This window comes from Mercenaria mercenaria, chromosome 16, assembly GCF_021730395.1.
Source record: "Mercenaria mercenaria strain notata chromosome 16, MADL_Memer_1, whole genome shotgun sequence".
Lineage (NCBI taxonomy): Eukaryota > Metazoa > Mollusca > Bivalvia > Venerida > Veneridae > Mercenaria > Mercenaria mercenaria.
Genome location: NC_069376.1, coordinates 46,607,746 through 46,627,966, shown reverse-complemented (window position 1 = coordinate 46,627,966; position 20,221 = coordinate 46,607,746). Strand labels below are relative to the sequence as shown.

The 20,221-nt window shown below is 36.4% G+C and overlaps 2 protein-coding genes across 3 annotated transcripts; both read right to left on the bottom strand.

Annotated features, from left to right (window-relative positions):
• Positions 1 to 461: 461 nt before the first annotated feature.
• LOC123541191 (uncharacterized) lies at positions 462 to 8,710 on the bottom strand. Of its 2 annotated transcripts, XM_045326605.2 has the most exons (4): positions 8,434 to 8,710; positions 5,498 to 5,671; positions 5,026 to 5,190; positions 462 to 2,834 (listed from the first exon to the last, which is right to left on the bottom strand). In XM_045326605.2, exons 2-4 carry the CDS (start codon positions 5,613 to 5,615, stop codon positions 2,599 to 2,601), a joined length of 519 nt encoding a protein of 172 aa, XP_045182540.2. In that variant the 5' UTR covers positions 5,616 to 5,671; positions 8,434 to 8,710; the 3' UTR covers positions 462 to 2,598. The 2 variants fall into 2 exon arrangements, with proteins under 2 accessions (XP_045182540.2, XP_045182539.2); XM_045326604.2 differs by lacking the exon at positions 8,434 to 8,710 and having other exon boundaries at positions 5,498 to 5,770.
• A 2,555-nt stretch (positions 8,711 to 11,265) lies between these two features.
• LOC123541195 (uncharacterized) lies at positions 11,266 to 13,648 on the bottom strand. Its single transcript, XM_045326611.2, has 3 exons — positions 13,341 to 13,648; positions 12,982 to 13,149; positions 11,266 to 12,719 (listed from the first exon to the last, which is right to left on the bottom strand). The coding sequence occupies exons 1-3, from the start codon at positions 13,573 to 13,575 to the stop codon at positions 12,538 to 12,540; spliced, it is 585 nt and encodes a 194-aa protein (XP_045182546.2). The 5' UTR covers positions 13,576 to 13,648; the 3' UTR covers positions 11,266 to 12,537.
• Between the last annotated feature and the right edge of the window lie 6,573 nt (positions 13,649 to 20,221).

Genomic DNA, 20,221 nt, shown 5'->3' with positions numbered 1-20,221 from the left:
AATAATCTTCATTTTATGAAAAGTATGAGTAGAAAAACTTGACGTTTTTTTAATGTATACATCAACTCTGATTTGGTCTAGTATTTTAATCTAAACTTATCATCTACTGAAATAAACCGAAACTCACTTGTAAACGGGACAAATTTGTCGTTTTCATAACACTTAGGTTGTCCTATTTAATAGACGTTCTATACATTTTGTTTATAAAACGGTTGAATGAATAACAAAAGAGTTGAACAACTCATCTGAATATTTGAATTATGTAAGTTATCTTTTAAAGAGGTTTAAGGGATCCTACTCAAGTCAAGTCATATGTAAAATTCAAATGTATTTTTTCTTTGGCACAAACAATGTTTGTTGACATCCCAATATAGTAACAATCCAATCTGTGCAATCAGGGAAACGCCCGAGGAAGACAACAAAAAGAAGACTAGTGGGTTGAATAACTAAAATAATGCATGTACAATTGTCAGTAATAGATTTCAAGATAATTGGTACATCAGCTACAGCGTTGAGGTGTTTTACGATAGAATTACCATAACAGAACAGAACAGAACATAACACAATTAACAAGACGAAGATATGTGTTGACAATTGAAAAAATAACCGACAAAATATCATATGGAATCAGAAATCTTATGAGCAGTTCATTCATCTTCACTTTTACATGTAATAAGAATGTGGTTCTACTTCCGCTTTATTAGGTTTTGGACTGGTAACCATACACTTTTGTCTACATTTGTTTCATTTTCGCTTCAGAAAAGCTGCAATTTGAATTAACGAACAAGAACTATTGAGAATCTAGTTTAGATGGAAGCGCAAGATTTTCAAATGTATTTAAGTCCATGTTTAAAGTCACTTGTTCACATGCTTCAAATAATAAGTGAAATCATCTTTTCTTTTCCTTTAAGATTCACATTAATTAGTGTTATTAATATCATTTTAAAGTATCCGTATAAAGTCACAAATTAACATTTGTAACGATTCGAAAATATTGCCGAAGATTGAACAACGAAAACTAAGTCATGATGCATACATGTGTGTACCACGTGATCGACGTCGTGTCGTTAGAGGGAAATAGAGCTTAGGCCCTTTTATTATAAACCTCCATATTCAAAAAAGTATTTTACAAAAACAAACCGTACCGTAACGTAACGAGTTACATTTTAAATCGGAACTCTTTCATTAAGTTCGTCTTTGGAACGTCATAACGTCATTTTTGTTCACGCACGCTAGATTACAGCGCTTCTTTTATATATGAGATTTATTGATCTACAAGCAAAATAAACTGTTAAAAATAATAGGAAAATAGTTACTATTTTATGTAAGAACGGGAAACCTATATGGCTCGTTTTTCACCTTAAAAAAAGTTTTTCTTCATGAGTCACGAATATTAATGAAAGAAGTTTGGACACACGCATAATATGGGCTTTGATTTCAACACAGCATAACACGGAATTTGTTTTCTGCCTATTTATATTTACATGTGACATACAAGCCGTACTTTAACAGAACTGATTAAAGTATATATAACAAAAGCTAAAACTGAATAATTGGCTGTCTTTCCTCTTTGAACCGTTATTACGTCATTTCATACGAACGTAAACCGCGCTAACGTCTGGGTTATTATCGATAATGGTCGCGGTTGAAGTTATGTTAATGTGATAACGCGTCAAACAATACGATAACAGGAGATAGAAGTTCCAGCAAAAATGTCTCACTATTTATAGGTATTCATGGAATAAACTAATGTAATAACACTCTGACGTTGATGTCGTACTAAGTATAGGAGACGATTGTTGAACCGGTTAGTCTATAATAAGATGGAAAGAAGCAATTTTTGATGTTTCAGCAGGTAGAACTAACATGTAATAAAAAGAATAGTGCATTTGTATCTTTTTTTTTTTTGGATTTAACTTCGCACCGACACATGATCGGTCATATGGCGACTTTCCAGCTTTAATGGTGGAGGAAGACCCCAGGTGCCCCTCCGTGCATTATTTCATCACGAGCGGGCACCTGGGTAGAACCACCGACCTTCCGTAAGCCAGCTGGATGGCTTCCTCACATGAAGAATTCAACGCCCCGAGTGAGGCTTGAACCCTCATCGATGAGGGGCAAGTGATTTGAAGTCAGCGACCTTAACCACTCGGCCACGGAGGCCCCTTTGTATCTTTCTACATCACGGTAAAGCATATTATTATTTTATTCAACTCGTTTGATAAATTCAGTATGAAATATCCTTATGTTAAAACAATATATCTTTTTCAGTAATCTTTCATTCATGTTCAATATTTCTCTTTGCTGGATAAAAACTTTTGGTCAAAGTACAGCTGGTCACTCCATCTCTAGATGAAAGGCAAACTCATTCTGCGCTGTACATGATGATAAACGTTGGTCCATAGGTGAAGATTAGACTTATAGAGTTAGAAGAATCTTCAAAATTATCCAATGATAATATAATTTCATTATTTTTTTTCAGGTACCTTCCCTGTCAAGAGTTTGAAGAGTTTTGGCGGATTACGAATACTCGCATGTGACGCATAGCCTTTGCCAAAAGACGGGTGAATGATTTTTCATCCTAAATTTCTCTTTTTTTTAAAACTTTTCAAGACCATTGTCTGTTTGCCTTCTCGTTGCCGTGCTAGAGCTGCGTTTTTCTTTCTTTCGACGGTAGCTGATGTAGGATGCTACAGTAAGACAGCAAGCCAGGCCCGCTGATATTGCTGATACCACAGCGAACCAAAATCCAACATCTAATTGTTTCTTGTCAAAATCATAGCCTTTTATAATTTTCGTAGCGTAAAGGATAGGCCCAGTGGTGATTAAAACAACTGAAAACAAAAGTAGGTAAACGTAAAATATAATGATACAAAAATTGCAACAACGTATGTCAAATTATTCAGACTAAAATTGATTTTGTCATATCACATATAACAACACATTCAAAATGTCAGAAGGATAACTTTTTTTTTCAAATATAATTTTAGTTACTCGGTTTCCCCTCGAACCCGTCTGGTTAGTTAAGCAATCTGAATATCACAAGAGTGATTTCCGGCGGAAACTGATCTTTTCTGTGAAAGTTTGAGTACATGTATAAAGTTATTAGTATGCCGTCTCATGGGCGAAGATGATTTTATAAGAGCGGCTACAGTACTGGTACGAAATTCAGGAACACTAGGTTCAACTTACAGAACTCTAGGTAGAGCATACAGAACACTAGGTTGAGCATATAGAACTATAGGTTGAGCATACAGAACACTAGGTTGAGCATATAGAACTCTAGGTTGAGCATACAGAACACTAGAGTGCGCATACAGAACCGAACTCTAGGTTGAGCATACAGAAATCTAGGTTGAGCATACAGAACACTACGTTGAGCTTAAAGAACACTAGGTTGAGCATACAGAACACTAGGTTGAGCATACTGAACACTAGGTTGTGCATACAGAACACTACGCTGAGCTTAAAGAACACTAGGTTGAGCATACAGAAAACTACGTTGAGCATACTGAACACTAGGTTAAGCATACAGAACACTACGCTGAGCTTAAAGAACACTAGGTTGAGCATACTGAACACTAGGTTGAGCATACAGAAAACTACGCTGAGCATACTGAACACTAGGTTGAGCATACAGAACACTACGCTGAGCTTAAAGAACACTTGGTTGAGCATACAGAAATCTAGGTTGAGCATACAGAACACTACGTTGAGCTTAAAGAACACTAGGTTGAGCATACAGAACACTAGGTTGAGCATAATGAACACTAGGTTGTGCATACAGAACACTACGCTGAGCTTAAAGAACACTAGGTTCAGCATACAGAAAACTACGTTGAGCATACTGAACACTAGGTTGAGCATACAGAACACTACGCTGAGCTTAAAGAACACTAGGTTGAGCATACTGAACACTAGGTTGAGCATACAGAAAACTACGTTGAGCATACTGAACACTAGGTTGAGCATACAGAACACTACGCTGAGCTTAAAGAACACTAGGTTGAGCAAACTGAACACTACGCTGAGCTTAAAGAACATTAGGTTGAGCATACAGAACACTAGGTTGAGCATACTGAACACTAGGTTGTGCATACAGAACACTACGCTGAGCTTAAAGAAAACTAGGTTGAGCATACAGAAAACTACGTTGAGCATACTGAACACTAGGTTGAGCATACAGAACACTACGCTGAGCTTAAAGAACACTAGGTTGAGCATACTGAACAATAGGTTGAGCATACAGAAAACTACGTTGAGCATACTGAACACTAGGTTGAGCATACAGAACACTACGCTGAGCTTAAAGAACACTAGGCTGAGCATACTGAACACTACGCTGAGCTTAAAGAACACTAGGTTGAGCATACAGAACACTACGCTGAGCTTAAAGAACACTAGGTTGAGCATACTGAACACTAGGTTGAGCATACAGAACACTACGCTGAGCTTAAAGAACACTAGGTTGAGCATACAGAGCACTACGCTGAGCTTAAAAAACACTAGGTTGAGCATACTGAACACTAGGTTGAGCATACAGAACACTAGGTTGAGCATACTGAACACTAGGTTGAGCATACAGAACACTACGCTGAGCTTAAAGAACACTAGGTTGAGCATACAGAAAACTACGTTGAGCATACAGAACACTAGGTTGAGCATACTGAACACTAGGTTGAGCATACAGAACACTACGCTGAGCTTAAAGAACACTAGGTTGAACATACAGAAAACTACGTTGAGCATACAGAACACTAGGTTGAGCATACTGAACACTAGGTTGAGCATACAGAACACTACGCTGAGCTTAACGAACACTAGGTTGAGCATACAGAAAACTACGTTGAGCATACAAACACAACACGAATGGTAAACGCAACAGACGCTTTCTAGCCGACAAGGTTCGTTCCATTCTGAAACAAAATATTTCTCTACCGACGTGTTGACTCAATGTTAAAGTTATAAATCATTTCCGCGAATATTTTCATTAATATTCTATAACTCTAGGAACAAAACCACCACCTGATATAAATGTTGAAAATATTGTCCCACAGGTGATTTTCGTTCGAAGATGTGCATGATTTTTGTTAGAGCAGCAACAGACGCTGAACGAGGAAAACAGACTGACGAACAAGAAGACCAGGCCGGGTATCAACGTTCCCTTGACAGCTGTAACATCATCTGTATCTGCAAAAAATATCATATTCATTTGTCCTCTCATGAAAGCCTGGTAAAATATATCGCCGAATAAACAATATGTTTAATACCACACCGTCGAAACTCCTACCTTTTGTATCAAATGTACGAGATGACCCGATTATTCTTTAAAAAAAAAAATGAAATAAACATTGAACCTTTAGCTTAGATGTATAGATTTTAAGACTACTTTAAAAAATTGATACATCTCCCGAACGGTTCATGACAACAGCATGTGGTATAAATAAAGTGAATTCATTAAAGATTAACACCATAATTATCAATCTGTATACTCTACCTAAAGGTGATCCATGAACTGATTTCCATGACTCATCCCACTGATCTTGTGAAGAATTTACTCTCTGTAGTTCGATTGTATCACGCTTTATCCACAGTCCACCGTATGTTTTCCTCATCACGTTAACGTTCAGAGGTCCTTCGTTATTCTCCGTCACAACCCATAGAGGCAAACCTAGAGAAATCACACCCGATAAAAATGCTACTGAGTGAAATATCAGTGACACTAACAGAATAAGCTTAGCTGAATCCATTTTCTTATTGACAGACTGTATTCGACTGATATCTAATCATTTTTTGAAAAATCCTTAACACTATTTATAGAAAATTACCTGTTTAGATTATTCCATTGACATATTACCTATATATAACAAATTCATAAATCAATAAGTTTTATGAAAACGGAACCCAGAACATTTGACAATGATATATGCTATAAATGCAATAGGCCGTTAATACTGCTAAAGCCATTTCTGCAGAAAATGTACTGTAAAACTATAGCTAAATGTTGTGTGTGGCTTGTGGTGCGTTGGTGCGTGCGTGGGTTGGTGTGGTGCGGAAGGGGACGGGTGGCATAGACCATACACTATATATGCTGATTGCTCTTATTGTGAATTGTGATCAGTTATAATGCAATGGCCGTTATACTGCTAGCCTTGCGAAATGTACTGTAACTTAGCTAAATGTTGTATGTGTGCTGTGCGTGGTGGTGCGTGCGTGTGTGTGTGTGTGCGGGGGAAGGGGGACGGGGGTGGCATAAGAACCATAACACTATAATATGCTTGATATTGCATTCCTTTAAGTTTGGATGAAGTTTAGAGTAGTTCTAACATTTTACTGGGAGGTTGAACCGAAGTACTTTCTATTATCTTTATTTGTAAAACTAACTTTACAGTGTAATAACTCCGCCAACAGATCAATGTAAATATACCTGGTACATGTACTATTCCTTCCTTAAAGTTTGGTTGAAACTGGAGATTTTTTCTGAAAACACTTTTGTGACCAACAGTCAGCCAGACATGACTAGCGCAGTTTGTCACAAGATTCACAATCGTAAAATTGTAATATGCGTTCGATAAAAACTTTTTGTAACATTGTTTGATTTCATGAGACCGTTTTTCAAAATTGTCTTACATTATTTAGCAAGAACCAACTATTCTGTCTTTAACCCACCCCACCCAGCTCAGCTGAAACATCCCATCCCATCCCCAGATACGCTTAAACGAACATTTAAATTCATTTTGGAAGTAATTTGACTGCATCATTCAATAGCAAACTATTATCTTGGCAGTTTCATTTAAATCGTGTTAGATATGGAACGCCCTAGCTGTCTTTTGGTGTTTATATGACGCCTTATGCTGTATCTGTCAACTATGTTTGTGGTGATTCTATTTGTATTTGCCGTCTTTTTAACTTTATATGCAGTTCTTTCATCTCAATATGTGGTGCATTACAGTCATATATGCGGTGTTTTCAATTGCATATGATGTGCTAATAACTTTGTATCGGAATAACTTTGTGTGCAGAGTTTTTAGCTGTATATTTGGTGTTCACTTAATATGTAGTGTGCGATTCTTTTACCCTTATTTGTGGTGGTGCTGTCCTTTCAGTTACATGTGCAGTATCTTTATCTGTATATAAGGTCACTTTTAAATTTACATGCTGTTATTTCAGTTGCAAACAACTGTATAATTATGCAGTGCTTTTAAACTCTATATGTGGCGCATTGTGGTGCTTTCAACGGTAAACATAGTATCTTTTAATTGTATATGCTATACCTTTATATTTTTATCCGGTTCTTTCAATTTTATATATCCTTTCCGCAGCCTTTACGTACTAAAACGTATTAGCGTCTGATGGCCCTTTCACGCTTCCGCAGAAACAACATTTATTGCACGAAATTTATTTTGAAAATATTTCTGAAATGTCTAGGTCTGCAGCTCTCAAATACGGTTATATCTTACATCCGAGGCATATACTGACACTCTCAGACAACATCAAAAATGACCTTTTGAACGATTTGATGAAGTTCCAAAATTATCAATGTACCCTTGGTCCGTTACGGACCCCTATGGGATTTGTGTTTATCTCGAGCTCAAATATCTTTTCGTAGATGAAAAGCTGACATGCCGTACTAAAGCCCAGGTAATTTCAATTCGTAAGAAAGTGCTGAAAATTGACTCCCCAATAGTAAAAATAAAAGTCCACGCGCATACATTTAGACGGGGTGACCCCTGCGCGTGACCCCTGACTATCTACGAATCAAAATACGGCTTTCATTTCTACTTTCATTTTCTTTACTTCCGGAAATAGCTGAAGGTCGAGTGACGTCATTTTCTGTGTTGTCAAAAACATAATATATGCCTGGCGAGATTGCATAAACATGTGCTGGCCGTCCTAAGGATATGCGGTGCAACTAACAATATGAGCACACTACAGCATGAGGTCGGAATATTACGAAAATAAGCGGCCGTGGATCGTAGATTCGTGGCGGCATTCTTTCAAATCCAAATGTTTTCGGCAATGCTTGCGCTTTTCATGATAAACTAGATCTCACGATGTCGTTTAACCATAAGGCATAATATCTTGATATCAACGCAAATAAAGCTAAAAGCACCGAATTACCACATGATAATTAATGATAAAAGGACCAGCGAGTTGAAACAATCGCGTTTAGGGAGAGGAACTATGTATAAGTTTTTTCTTTCGTTCAAATCCCCTTTTTACTTGTGTAATATTTGTATACTTGTAAAATGCTGTTGATTTCGAACTAAATATGTTTAAACTAAACAACCATATATACCGTTAAAAGCAGCACCGCAAACACAACAGAGCACCACATTTAAAGCTGAAATTTAAAAAGACGCTCGATTGTTTACAAAGCGGTGTCCGAATCTATGAGCTGCTTCCACCAACGGCGAACAAAAACTAATTTACCTGGCTGCTATAATTTGTGCCTCTTTGTCGCCTGTTTCTTTGTAAGCACAAAACGCACGCACACTGATGACACTAGATTAAATGCCTGTTATAATCAGCCAAAGTACAGATTTAACAGCTTCCGTATCGGAAAGAAAAAAAGAAGATTTTGTAATACGTTATATAAGATACTAACATTTTTTATTTGTAGTTTCAGTTTCAGATATTCAATGAATTGCTGGGGAAATAATAAATACAATCAAGTAAACCGTTCCTATCTCATTAATATCTTAAAGATCCACCTGATAATATGGTATCACGGTAATAAAAATGATGCGTAATCATTTTAATTCATAGCTACCGAACATAAAAACCCAGATCGGATATTTAAAGCGTGGGAAAATCCCAGGTTATTTATAGAGCGCTGAAAAACCAAAACTCATCCGCATTTACGTAACTTATTACAAAAATGCCATCGGAATACCATATATTACCTACTTTCCGAAAATGTGTACGCAATAGAAAAAGGGAAGGGCCGTGACCCTATTGCTATAATTAAATTGATTGTTAATATCTATATGTTGCTGTATTATATATATGTATTATACCGTTAAGCAATAAAATATGTTTAAACTACAAAATAGAAAAAATAAGATATATGTTATATTTTGTCAAACTGCTGTAATACAAACTTTAATCATGTACTATGCTTATTATTCAATGAATTATACAATCATATATTGATTTAAATCTAGAAAATCATCGAAAAATGAAATATTTACAGAACTGTGTTTGCAGCGCTGCAATCAGTATTAAATCTTGTTTCAATATAAAAACAGTTTTGTGTTGTTGTTTTTTTTTTGCCAAAAAATATTTAAATTTTAAATTTTTTTTTTAATTCATCAGCTTTAAATTTATGATTCACATATATTTTTGCCTTTAAAAGATATAATCAAAAGATTAAATACATATTTAAAAGTTACGCCGAGTAATGGGAATAACATGCTTCCTGGCACTCAACTTTGAAACAAAACCCGGTTATCATTCATAATCACCAATTTGAAGAAATTACAATGTTTTGTATACTGCAAATAGCCCCGGGCAAGGTATAAACCCTGCTTGTGTATAAAGTTGTATTCCATGATGTTACCATACCCCTAATTGACTAAATTTGATTGTTTCCCTTTACATCATCTTAACGCGAGTATCGATTTTTGTTAATCTCTCTTATCCTGATAATCTTGACTTTACACTGGTTTGATGATGTAAAGTGAAACAATCAAATTTAAACAATTTGGCAATCAAAAGACAATACTCTTCAAAACACGGTCTCATTTCAGGACATGTGATCGTGCATTTTGTTTTAGTTCGATCAAGCTTATTGGAACCACTCTCGAGCCCGCTTCCTAGAAAAAAACAGTACTGATGTCATATGAGTAGTCATAGTCGTGACGCCAGTGGGGCTCAAACCCAAGACCCCTGGACTGAGCGGCCGGCACATTATCCACTAGACCACCGCTCTCCTTGTGGGTGCTTGTTTCTATCTGATCTTGTCCCGATTGTAACAAGCTTTAACAGAATGTTCCCGCCAATAATGCGGTGTATCAGAAAAAAATTATATTGCTGCCTTTGGGTATCGGAATTCTAGCTAAAAACCAGATGAAAACAACCACGTAACAGACATGAAAAATAAAACTTATATGAAATTAGGTAATAGTTTCATGCTACTAAAAATGCAGAACTCCCATGAAAAAGAACTGCCTCAAAGCGTGCTTAAAACTGCGTTTTAACCCTTACCCGCCTGAAGTACTATAATGAACTTGTCGATTTTTCAGTTTGGACAGTACCATTAACTGTTAAAAGGGGTGCTTACCAAATAGATACTGACTGAATATAAACAGTGCAGATCATGATCAGACTGCTCAGATATGCAAGCTGATTATGATCTACACTGGTCGCAAAGGCAGATTCAGTCATGTCCGGCATGATAAGGGTTAATGTCGTCATTTGCCAAATCGTGCTGCGAAATGTTACAACAGTTTTGAACAATTTAAATGATTGAATGGATAAAAATTGGATGACAGAAATAGAGTTCGATATTATGTGTAAGCCCTCCTACTTTCTCACTCGAGACGATAGCGCAGTTACCTAAATCTGGGTGCATGTGTATGCGTACGTGCGTACGTGCATGTGTGTGAAAAGTAACAAAACAGTAAGTAGTGGCTGTTGTAAGCAACTTAAAAAAGAAAAGTAGCATCGGCTTACAAATTCCTTATTACTTCCCACCTTCTTTCAACTTGCATTATTGTTCAGTTAGCGACACGATGTCAAGTCACGCCGAGTATTTAAAAAAAAACATTTTAGATATAGGGCGAGTTGTTCAGTTGGCGACTGCCACAAGACCAACGTGGAAATAGGGCGAGTTGTTCAGCTGGCGGCTGCCACAACACCTACGTGGGAATAGGGCGAGTTGTTCAGAAGCGACTGCCACAACACCTACGTGGGAATAGGGCGAGTTGTTCAGAAGCGACTGCCACAACACCTACGTGGGAATAGGGCGAGTTGTTCAGAAGCGACTGACGCATCTCCCATCAACAGTAATAATTTCAGAATCACCGATACTAGACTTCCAGGACATACAAGTTTATCTTCATTACAGCTATGTACTTGCTGGAATCACATAACTAATAACATCTGAAAAGTAGATCCCTCGGAAGCACCGAGAACAAGGCAAACAGTAAAAATTGCAGACTCGGTTTGATCGAGTCTGTTCATGAGCAGTTACGGAAAATGCAAGTCGAAAGACATGTAAGAAAATGCATTTCGAAGTGAATTGGATATGAAGAATTAAAATACTGTTGAAACACGTCATTTATTTGTAAGAACCAAACAAAGACAATTGAACAATTATAAGTCAATGTATCATATCTTTAAATATATGCAAAAAGAATTACATGTGAATGAAAATGTAATTTGATACAATAACAAGAAAGTAATACAGTTCTCCTTACATGCAGAAAACTCATAAATATAAGATCTGCTCAAATGTTTTAAACATATCTATATCCTTATACATTGCAGGTTCATGTATTGTAGAAGTTCAAACTAAGCCATTCGAATCTTTAGTATTTTTGTACTCTCAATTCCGTTTTCTTTTAATCAAAAGTCAAAAATCTCCAAATTCTGCTTGGTTCTTTCTGAGTACAAATTGGAAATGACCAATGTCATTCCGAATGTCTTTCCGGGCCTGATCTTCAAACTCAGTTTTATACTTTAACCGAGCACTGGTCACGTATGGGGGTACACTGTTGACTGGTACTCGAGCTCACGTGCAATAATCGCTTCTTGAGTTTAAAAAAATCTTACTGAGATACTGAGTTATTACAAAATGCATAGGTACATGCCGTAAATGGTATCGTTCTATCATATAGACCATTTTGCATCTACATATACTTTTTCCGCCTTGGTAGAACAATAGGTAAAGCCCAAGGCTCAAGAGTTTGATCCGCGTGCGTAGCGTATGTTCTCCATGGCGATCTGACAGAGAACCCTGTGTAAGAATTAGATTCAATTCAAATTATCATAATTTATAATTTAAAAAAAAAAATAAATATTCTAATCAAGACACATCAACAAACAATAAACACTAATCGTGCTAAAACACTAATTATTTTAGGGGGAAAGTCTGACAACATAAATGCGCAAATTTTCCAATTACAAATGTAGCACCCTAAAACCATTCATCCTCCACGCCTGATACATGTGGGGAAGTTGACAGTAACTTGCGGAGAACAAAGTGGTACCGGTGTAGAATCCATGAACACTGGTTAGGATAAATGACCGTTTGTTTAAATAACTGTTTTATTTCAGGGAAACGGTTTCAAACCCACCAAACAAACACTCCAATATTGCATCTGTAGCAGTCTACTCCAAAACTTATATACTTTCATTTTCTCCCTTCTCTAAGGCGTAGCAACATTTTAATAAAACTGTCTATTGCATGGTGATGTCTTTCATTATGTTAAAACGTTAGCTGGTTCACTTCTGTTACTACACTTTTCATCTTTTGTGAAAGTTTCAGTGATTGATCGCGTGTATTTTAGGCCAAACTTGAGGACATATTTATTAAAGATGGTCATCCCGTAGAGAACGACAACCTTTGATAAATGTCAGAACACCTGTTAGGAAAGTTATCACAGCTGACGTCAGAGCAAGCCAACAGCTCAAACCAATATGTTCCTTTTTAACGCCGTAGTCCCCTGTAACGTGCTTGTAATATATGATTGGTCCGCTTAAAATAAAACCGCCTGAAAATAGAAATATCTTTAAAGTAGAACATAACTTACATTTTCTTTAGTCAGATATTTAAAGTGACACATTCTGCATTATAAGAGTATGAGACCTGCATGTATTATCCTCTACTATATATGCTTAAAAAAACATTTTTAGAATATCCGCACTGGAAAATAAAAATCACTATTCCATTCGCTAAAATGCAAGGTCTACTCCGATCACGTGAACTTCCTATGTTAGCTGTACAAAAGAAAAAGTTAACAGAAACTATTTTACCTGCAAAAATCATGATGACTGCTATAATTATGCGTAATTTTGCTGGACCTTTGCCGCCTTTTTCTTTGTTAGAACAACACCATACGCATACCGAGGACACCAGACTAAATGACAGCAACGTAAGACCCGTAACCATAAGCCACAGTACTATTTTTACAGCTTCCGTATCTGAAATTTCGTAAATAAAATATTATATTGCTTTACACAAGAAAAGAAACTTCTGATGGTTTGATGAAACTTGCATCCCAAATTTACTTGCATATTGACTTCTATCTTTTTGAATTAAAACAAATAGGATTAATAACCTTCAGTTAAACGTTAATGAAGAGTATGATATTAAAACCATTTAATATTCTTACGAAAGTTAGTGCCGGAAATGTCCTCAAACGAGTCATCGGAGTCTGGAATGGAGTCCGCCTTCATGTAGTAGGTCTGTCGTTTCCACAACAGTCCACTGTCGACCTCTTTCACAACTGTGACATTTCTCACCCCAGCATCAATCTCCCCTGATATCCAGTATGGTAATAAAAATGAAGCCATTGCAAACAGCCATGCAAAAATGTAGAGAAAACAGATGAATGCAGTCTGAGCCATAATTGATTTAAATTATACTAAGTAAATAATAAAAGAAATGTGAATCCTTTCTCTCCGCTTTCTACAATATCTCACTATTACGTTATCACTTTTATTTATACTCCTTTATCTTTTATTTATAGCTACCAAACCTAAAATCCCAGTGATATTTACAGCGCCGAAAAAACCCAAGTTATTTATAGCGCTAGATCATTGAAGTTAAAATTAGTATCGCATATTTGTGCATTCACAATGTAACTAAATGATTCGTGTGTGTGTGTGTGTGTGTGTGCGTGCGTGCGTGCGTGTGTGCGTGTGTGTGTGCTTGTCGAGTTCGTCCCCACCTGGTAACAATAATTCTCACGCAATGAACGTATCGTGCTTTTGACCTACCCTATTAAACTCAGTAGAGCAGAATTAACACTTGCGTTTAAGTCTATCACTTATGTGAAAAAATTCTCTTCGCTCGCATATTATTAAATAATAATTATTAATATCACGTGGAGTGATGTTGAGATGCATATGGCGTTGAGTATTAAGCACAAAAACATGTCCTCGCTTCCCTCGCTCATTCGTCATAACTTATACAAAAGTGGCACAGGGAGCGGTGGTCTAGTAAATAAGGTGTCGGCCGCTCTATCCAGGGGTCATGGGTTCGAGCCCCACTGGGGTCACGACCATGACTTCTCATATGACACCAGTACTGATTTTTCCAGGAAGCGGACTCGAAAGTGGTTCCAATAATCTTGAAGCTTTCATCACAATCGAGCTAAAACAAATTAGTGTAAACTAAACTATGAAACTAAAAGGGTATACTTTTTCTTTCTGCTCGCTCCTCTCGCAACTCTTACTTTCGTTTCAACCAGCTTATGTAATAATCAAGTCAGAAAAGAAAAACTTTCTGCTTGGGTAGCATGGTAATTATTCTGTGGGATGGATATTCCTCTGCAAATGAAAGCTAAAACCATGAAATTTTCAGCTCAGATGTCTTCATTTAGTATTACTTATACCACAGGAAACAAATGGAGCAAAAAAAAAAAAAACGAAATAAAAAACAGTCACGTTTAACGTCTCCTTATATATCACGCAAACATAAACATTATAAGTACCAAAAGTTCACGTCCCCAAGATAAAAATCTTCGATCTGTGTGCGTTATCTGTGCATTCAGTTCTTTGAATAAATAATTACAATTTCGGTATTGTTATTTCAAGAACTTGAGAAATAGGTACACAGCCTCCGTGGCCAAGATGTTAAGGTCGCGGACTTCGAATCACTTGCCCCTCGAACCGATGTGGGTTCGAGTCTCGACCGGGACGTTGAAGTCTTCATGTGAGGAAGCCACCCAGCTGGCTAACAGAAGGTCGATGGTTCTACTCATGTGCCCGCCCGTGATGCAATCATGTACAGAAATGCACAAGTGGTCTTCCTCGACCAAACAAAACAGCCGGAAAGTCGCCATATGACCTATAATTGTGTCGGTGTGACGTTAAACCTAACAAAAACAAAACAAACAGAAAAAAACCCAAACTAATTAAAAAAATCGCCCACAAAAATTTCATTTCCGCATGAAAAATTCTGAATTAAACAGGATGTACAGACAGAAAATATTTGGATATGCATCCAGACCCGGATTCAGAAATTTTCGAATGGGGGTTGGGGGCACCAGTCTAGATCTAAAATGTCACCGCCGAGGTATATAGCGAGATATTGGAGGGGAGGCCTTTGCCCATGTTAGGGGGTGGGGATTGGTCAGGGGGTCTTCCTCCGGATTTGTATTTTGAAATACAGGTATGAAATGTGGTCCTCTGGTGCATTTATTGGTGGTGTACTTTCCTCACTTTAGGAGTGGGGTGGGGGCGGGGTCAGGGGGCTTTCACCTGGAAGTTTGTGAAATACAGGCATAAAATGGTGGCCTCTGGTTCATTTTAGGTCTAAATTTTGAGGTAATAGAGGGGTCACTCGTCAATGGGGTCTCCCCCTGGAAATGTTTGAAATACGGATATGAAATGGTGGCCTCTGGTGTGTTTATTGGTGGGTGTACTCCCCTCATTTTAGAGGGGTCAGGGACTCTCCCCTGGAAATTTTTGAAACACAGGCATGAAATGGCGGCCTCTGGTGCATTTTAGGTCTACATTTTGAGGTAATGGAGGGGTTACTCGTCAGTGGGGTCTCCCCTGGAAATGTTTGAAATACAGGCATGAAATGGTGGCCTCTGATGCATTTTAGGTCTCGATTTTGAGGAATGGAGGAGTTACTACCCTGTTGAATGGGGGTCAGGGGGAAAATTTTGAAATACAGGTACGAAATGGTGGCCTCTGGTGCGTTTCTGTGTCTAAATTTTAAAAAATATTCCTTTGCCAAAATAATAGGGTGATCTTTGATGAGTATGCTCACTTCTCAACCAACGTGGGGGTGGCGGGTCAGTCCTGGATCCGGCCCTGGCATATACGAACACATTATTCATTTGCAAATATTTCAACTATGCAGCAAATTTGAATGATCAGTAGGTATCCTTTCAGTGACAGAAGATCAAAATGAGTTGACGTTCTGGGCTGATTTTGATATAATTTCTTCTTGAGTCAGAATTCCCTATAAGTAACCCACTAGCACAATATGTCGACCAACATACAATTAGTTGGACTGGAAAAGGGCTAAAGCAGTTGCATGAAAATAAAACCCTAGCTTTTAAATCACTAGGGACCTCCATAACTCTAATTACTTGATTACGTTCTCAGTTTAAAAAAAACGTAAAGCCAAACAAATTAAACCTTTGCAGATTTGGAGACCTTCAACAAATGTTGACATCCTTTTTATCTGGGTAAACTTACAGGTAAATACTTACATAATATATGATGGAATAGTGATTTTTAAATTTAATTTGTTGCTGTTTGCAAAGTCATTACTTTCATGAAATTTAAGACTTTTCAGCTGACCTACTGGCATCCATTGGTGTTGTTATTGTTTTCGTCTGCACTTGCCATAGCGAGGCTCTAGTGGGGAAAACCCCTGGTGTCAAATTATTTAGGGAATAACTCAGTTTCGTGAAATAATAACAAAAAGTTTCGTGAAATAATAACAAATTTCCTGCTTTATTTTCACGAAGAACACGGATTTGCCGTGTGTGCGAAACCGCGTACAGTCCGAAACCGGGTACACTGACTCTACAGCACTCATTCATCTGTAAGCGAGGTACGCAACGGGGGAATAAGTTTACTTTCGATTTGTTTTGCGGTGATAAATTACTAAAAACTTTAAATTTAGAATAAATGATTTTATTTTAGTGTAACAAAATTACTAACTATGTTCCATTTAATATGTGCCTTTTGATATTCAATGTTATTTAAGGACTTAATAAATGGTTTATCTTCTCATCGCGCACCTGTTCCGTGTCCCGATTACTACAAAATCTATGTCAAAATCCATGTTATTCAGCTAACGCCGAAAAACGCTCAAATTTTTTTAGATCAACAAAACCTTAGATTGTTCATTTCGCGGTATTTTTTTTAATTACTTTCTTCTTTTTTTATCTTATCAGATCTTTTTTACTCATTGTTACAAAAATGCTCTTTAGTAACGTTAATTTTATAGCAATTAAAAGCACACAAAAATATAAATACTTTGCGTTTGAAACTTTACATTCATTACCTAACCAGGCTGCATCTTCAGCATGAGATGTATCAGAAAATGACACATTATCTTTGCGCTTAAAAGTTTTTGAAAACAGAGGATCTGCAACACTCGGTTTTTTATCAGTAAATGTGTTTAAAGCAACATTTATAGAAAGCGCTATTACTGTTTCCAATACTATTCGTGATCGTATTAAATCAATTCAACTTGCAATCAGGCTAGTGCAAAATGTATTAACATACACAATTCCAATTGTAACCCTTGAGATAGGGCGCGACACGTCGTCATGTTATGTGGAACATTAACTCTTAATTATTGGCAGAATTATGGACAGGACCAGAAACACACCAAGTCAACCTTTGAGGTGTGACATTGGCCTTAGTGCTTGCTCGCGACAATCCATTTCATTGTTTGGAAGATTTGTACAAAGTAATGTCTGTAAAAATCCCATTCTTTATGACAACAATGTGACAGACTAGCACAAGCAGCCCATTTCTATTTACAGTTTTACAGTTTTATTTGGCAAATCAGCAAATTAATGCCTTTGGCCAATTAACATAAATACAGCTTGTATATGGCCAAGACATACAAACATACATAATACATGCATATCTATGCATTTTCAACATATCATAAAGAAGCGATGATAGACAATAGTGCATAGTTTTGATTTGTCAATACATGTATATTACAAACTAAAGAAGCAGCTATGCGCTCAAGAGTATCACTTCTGCGCATAAATGCATCATTTAAAAAGAAACATGGTAGTTTGTTAAAATGCACCGAAGAAGTAAAACGTTAAAGAGAGATCGATGATGGATTTACTTTAGAGTTGGGACCATGGTATTTATGTACTTTCATATTGGGTCGGAATATTTTATAACCTCGTCTGCACCCTTGACCTTCTTATAGTCTTCTTACATTTATATTTTAGTATACGTTTGACCATGGATGTAATGTTCATATTTAGAATCAAAAATAGATGATCTTGATTGTAGTTTTGTTGTACTAAAATGTTGAAGGAAGTTTGAATTAATTTCCCAATTAGTATACACGTGCAATGGTGTAAGGTGAAACTCATACAGGTCATATATTGAGAGGCAGATACCACAAGATGATTATTGGTAGCTTCATAACATTTATTAATGTCTCATTGAAGCCCGAATGCTACTGCCAGGACCAGTAGCTATTAGTCGAATGGGTCCACGCCTGGTAAATAACACCAAGGATTGAATTTTAGATGAAAATAAATAAGATTAATGGAAGAATTTTTTAATCTGTTTACATTCCAAAGACGGTTATATTGTGTTGGATATAGCACTGACTGTAAATTAATCATTTTTAAACAACAAAACATGTTTTACATTCCAGACCTGTATGTTTATTTAGTACTAAAATTCATAACTGACAACTGGCAGGGGCGAAGGGCTGGTCTTTATGTCCTAAGTGTTTCTACCATGTACATTTAAAATCTGATTTTCACTTTGTGGTTTTATAGCAATTTAAGACAATCCAGGGACTTTATTTTGGTTGTTAGTTGACATTATTCAAAACAGTCCAGTAAGTTTGAACATAAACCAAGTATATTCCTTTGTCGAATTCAGTATTCCGCTTTAGGCAGATGCGTTCACTTCGGAATTATTAAAGTACTTCGTGTCAAAATTCTAATTTTTTTTTTTTTTTGTGATTTCCTCGTAGTCAGTCCAAACCATCACGGGCACCTGTAATAGATAAATCAATCAAGTAAAATACTTTGATAGTCTTTTAATACCGATGACTTCCCCAGTTTCAAGTGATGAAGAATTGAAATATATTCCTTTATATATTATCATAACAACTTCATTTCATAAGTAACCTGCATGGTAAAATAACTCATTCAAATATTAATTAATTTAACACAAGTCAATACATGCTACCGTTGCTAATGGAAGCTTACACTGGTATATAAAGTAACTATTAATGTCAGGTTATTGTCCGTTCTCTCTTAGATAATACTTTCACTTAATTTTCAATAAAAACAATCTGTTTACAGTATCTTGAAACCAAATAAGTAAAATTATTGTATTATACTCTACCTGTATTGTGAACCAGCAGTTAGTTTACAAAACACTGAATGACCCGGGGTATTATGTGCTAAGCAACAATTATCATCACAGTCACCATACCGACCGCAATCGCACTCTTCACCAGCTTCTACTATACCATTTCCACAGAATTGTCCACTCTCTGTATGTAGTAAATATATATAAACTAATCGAAATTTCTTACGCCCCTTGAGGGATATATTACATATTACAAATACTTCTGACATGTTTGGAAAAATGTGAAAATACAAAAAAAAAAATGTCGATAAAATCGAGAAATACAATGCCATTGTTTTGTTCATTTTACTGTCTCTACGAATTTTCAAGAAGAGCCACGAAAATTTTTGTTTTCTTTTTGATCAACATGCAAATATCAGTTATAGGACTACAAAGTAATTATTATCATTCGTGGTATCAAGCTAGATTTAAATTCGATTACAAGATATGACAGGACCGCGAAATCAATTTGCCTTTGTCATGTATTTTCTGCCTTACAGCGGAATTCTTCGTTTGTTAATTCTACATATTTATGTGATTTTTGTGACATTTCAAAAAATAGATGAAGGTAGCAGTATGAATTAAAAGATATCAAAACCTTTTACGACTTCATATGCAAACATATTGTTTTATACATAAAAAAAGAATATATAATATATAATGCTGAAGATATTGAAAAAATACCGAGGTTGCGTTAGGAGTTTCGTTAAGTTTAAACAACATAAATACATCAGGAACCAACCAATCAGGTGTTTGAGTTTAAAAAAAAAGCGTTTTCAAAGTCAGAATTTTAACAGTGAGCACTGAGTCTAAGACGGCTCAACCATCCCTGCATATCCTAATTTGAAAATTATTCCTCCTCACAACATTAAACAGCTCTATTCAAGACATAGTTAACTTTTAATAATGACTTTACAAGTGTTATCAAAGTACTTGAGTTACTGACTTATAATATCCC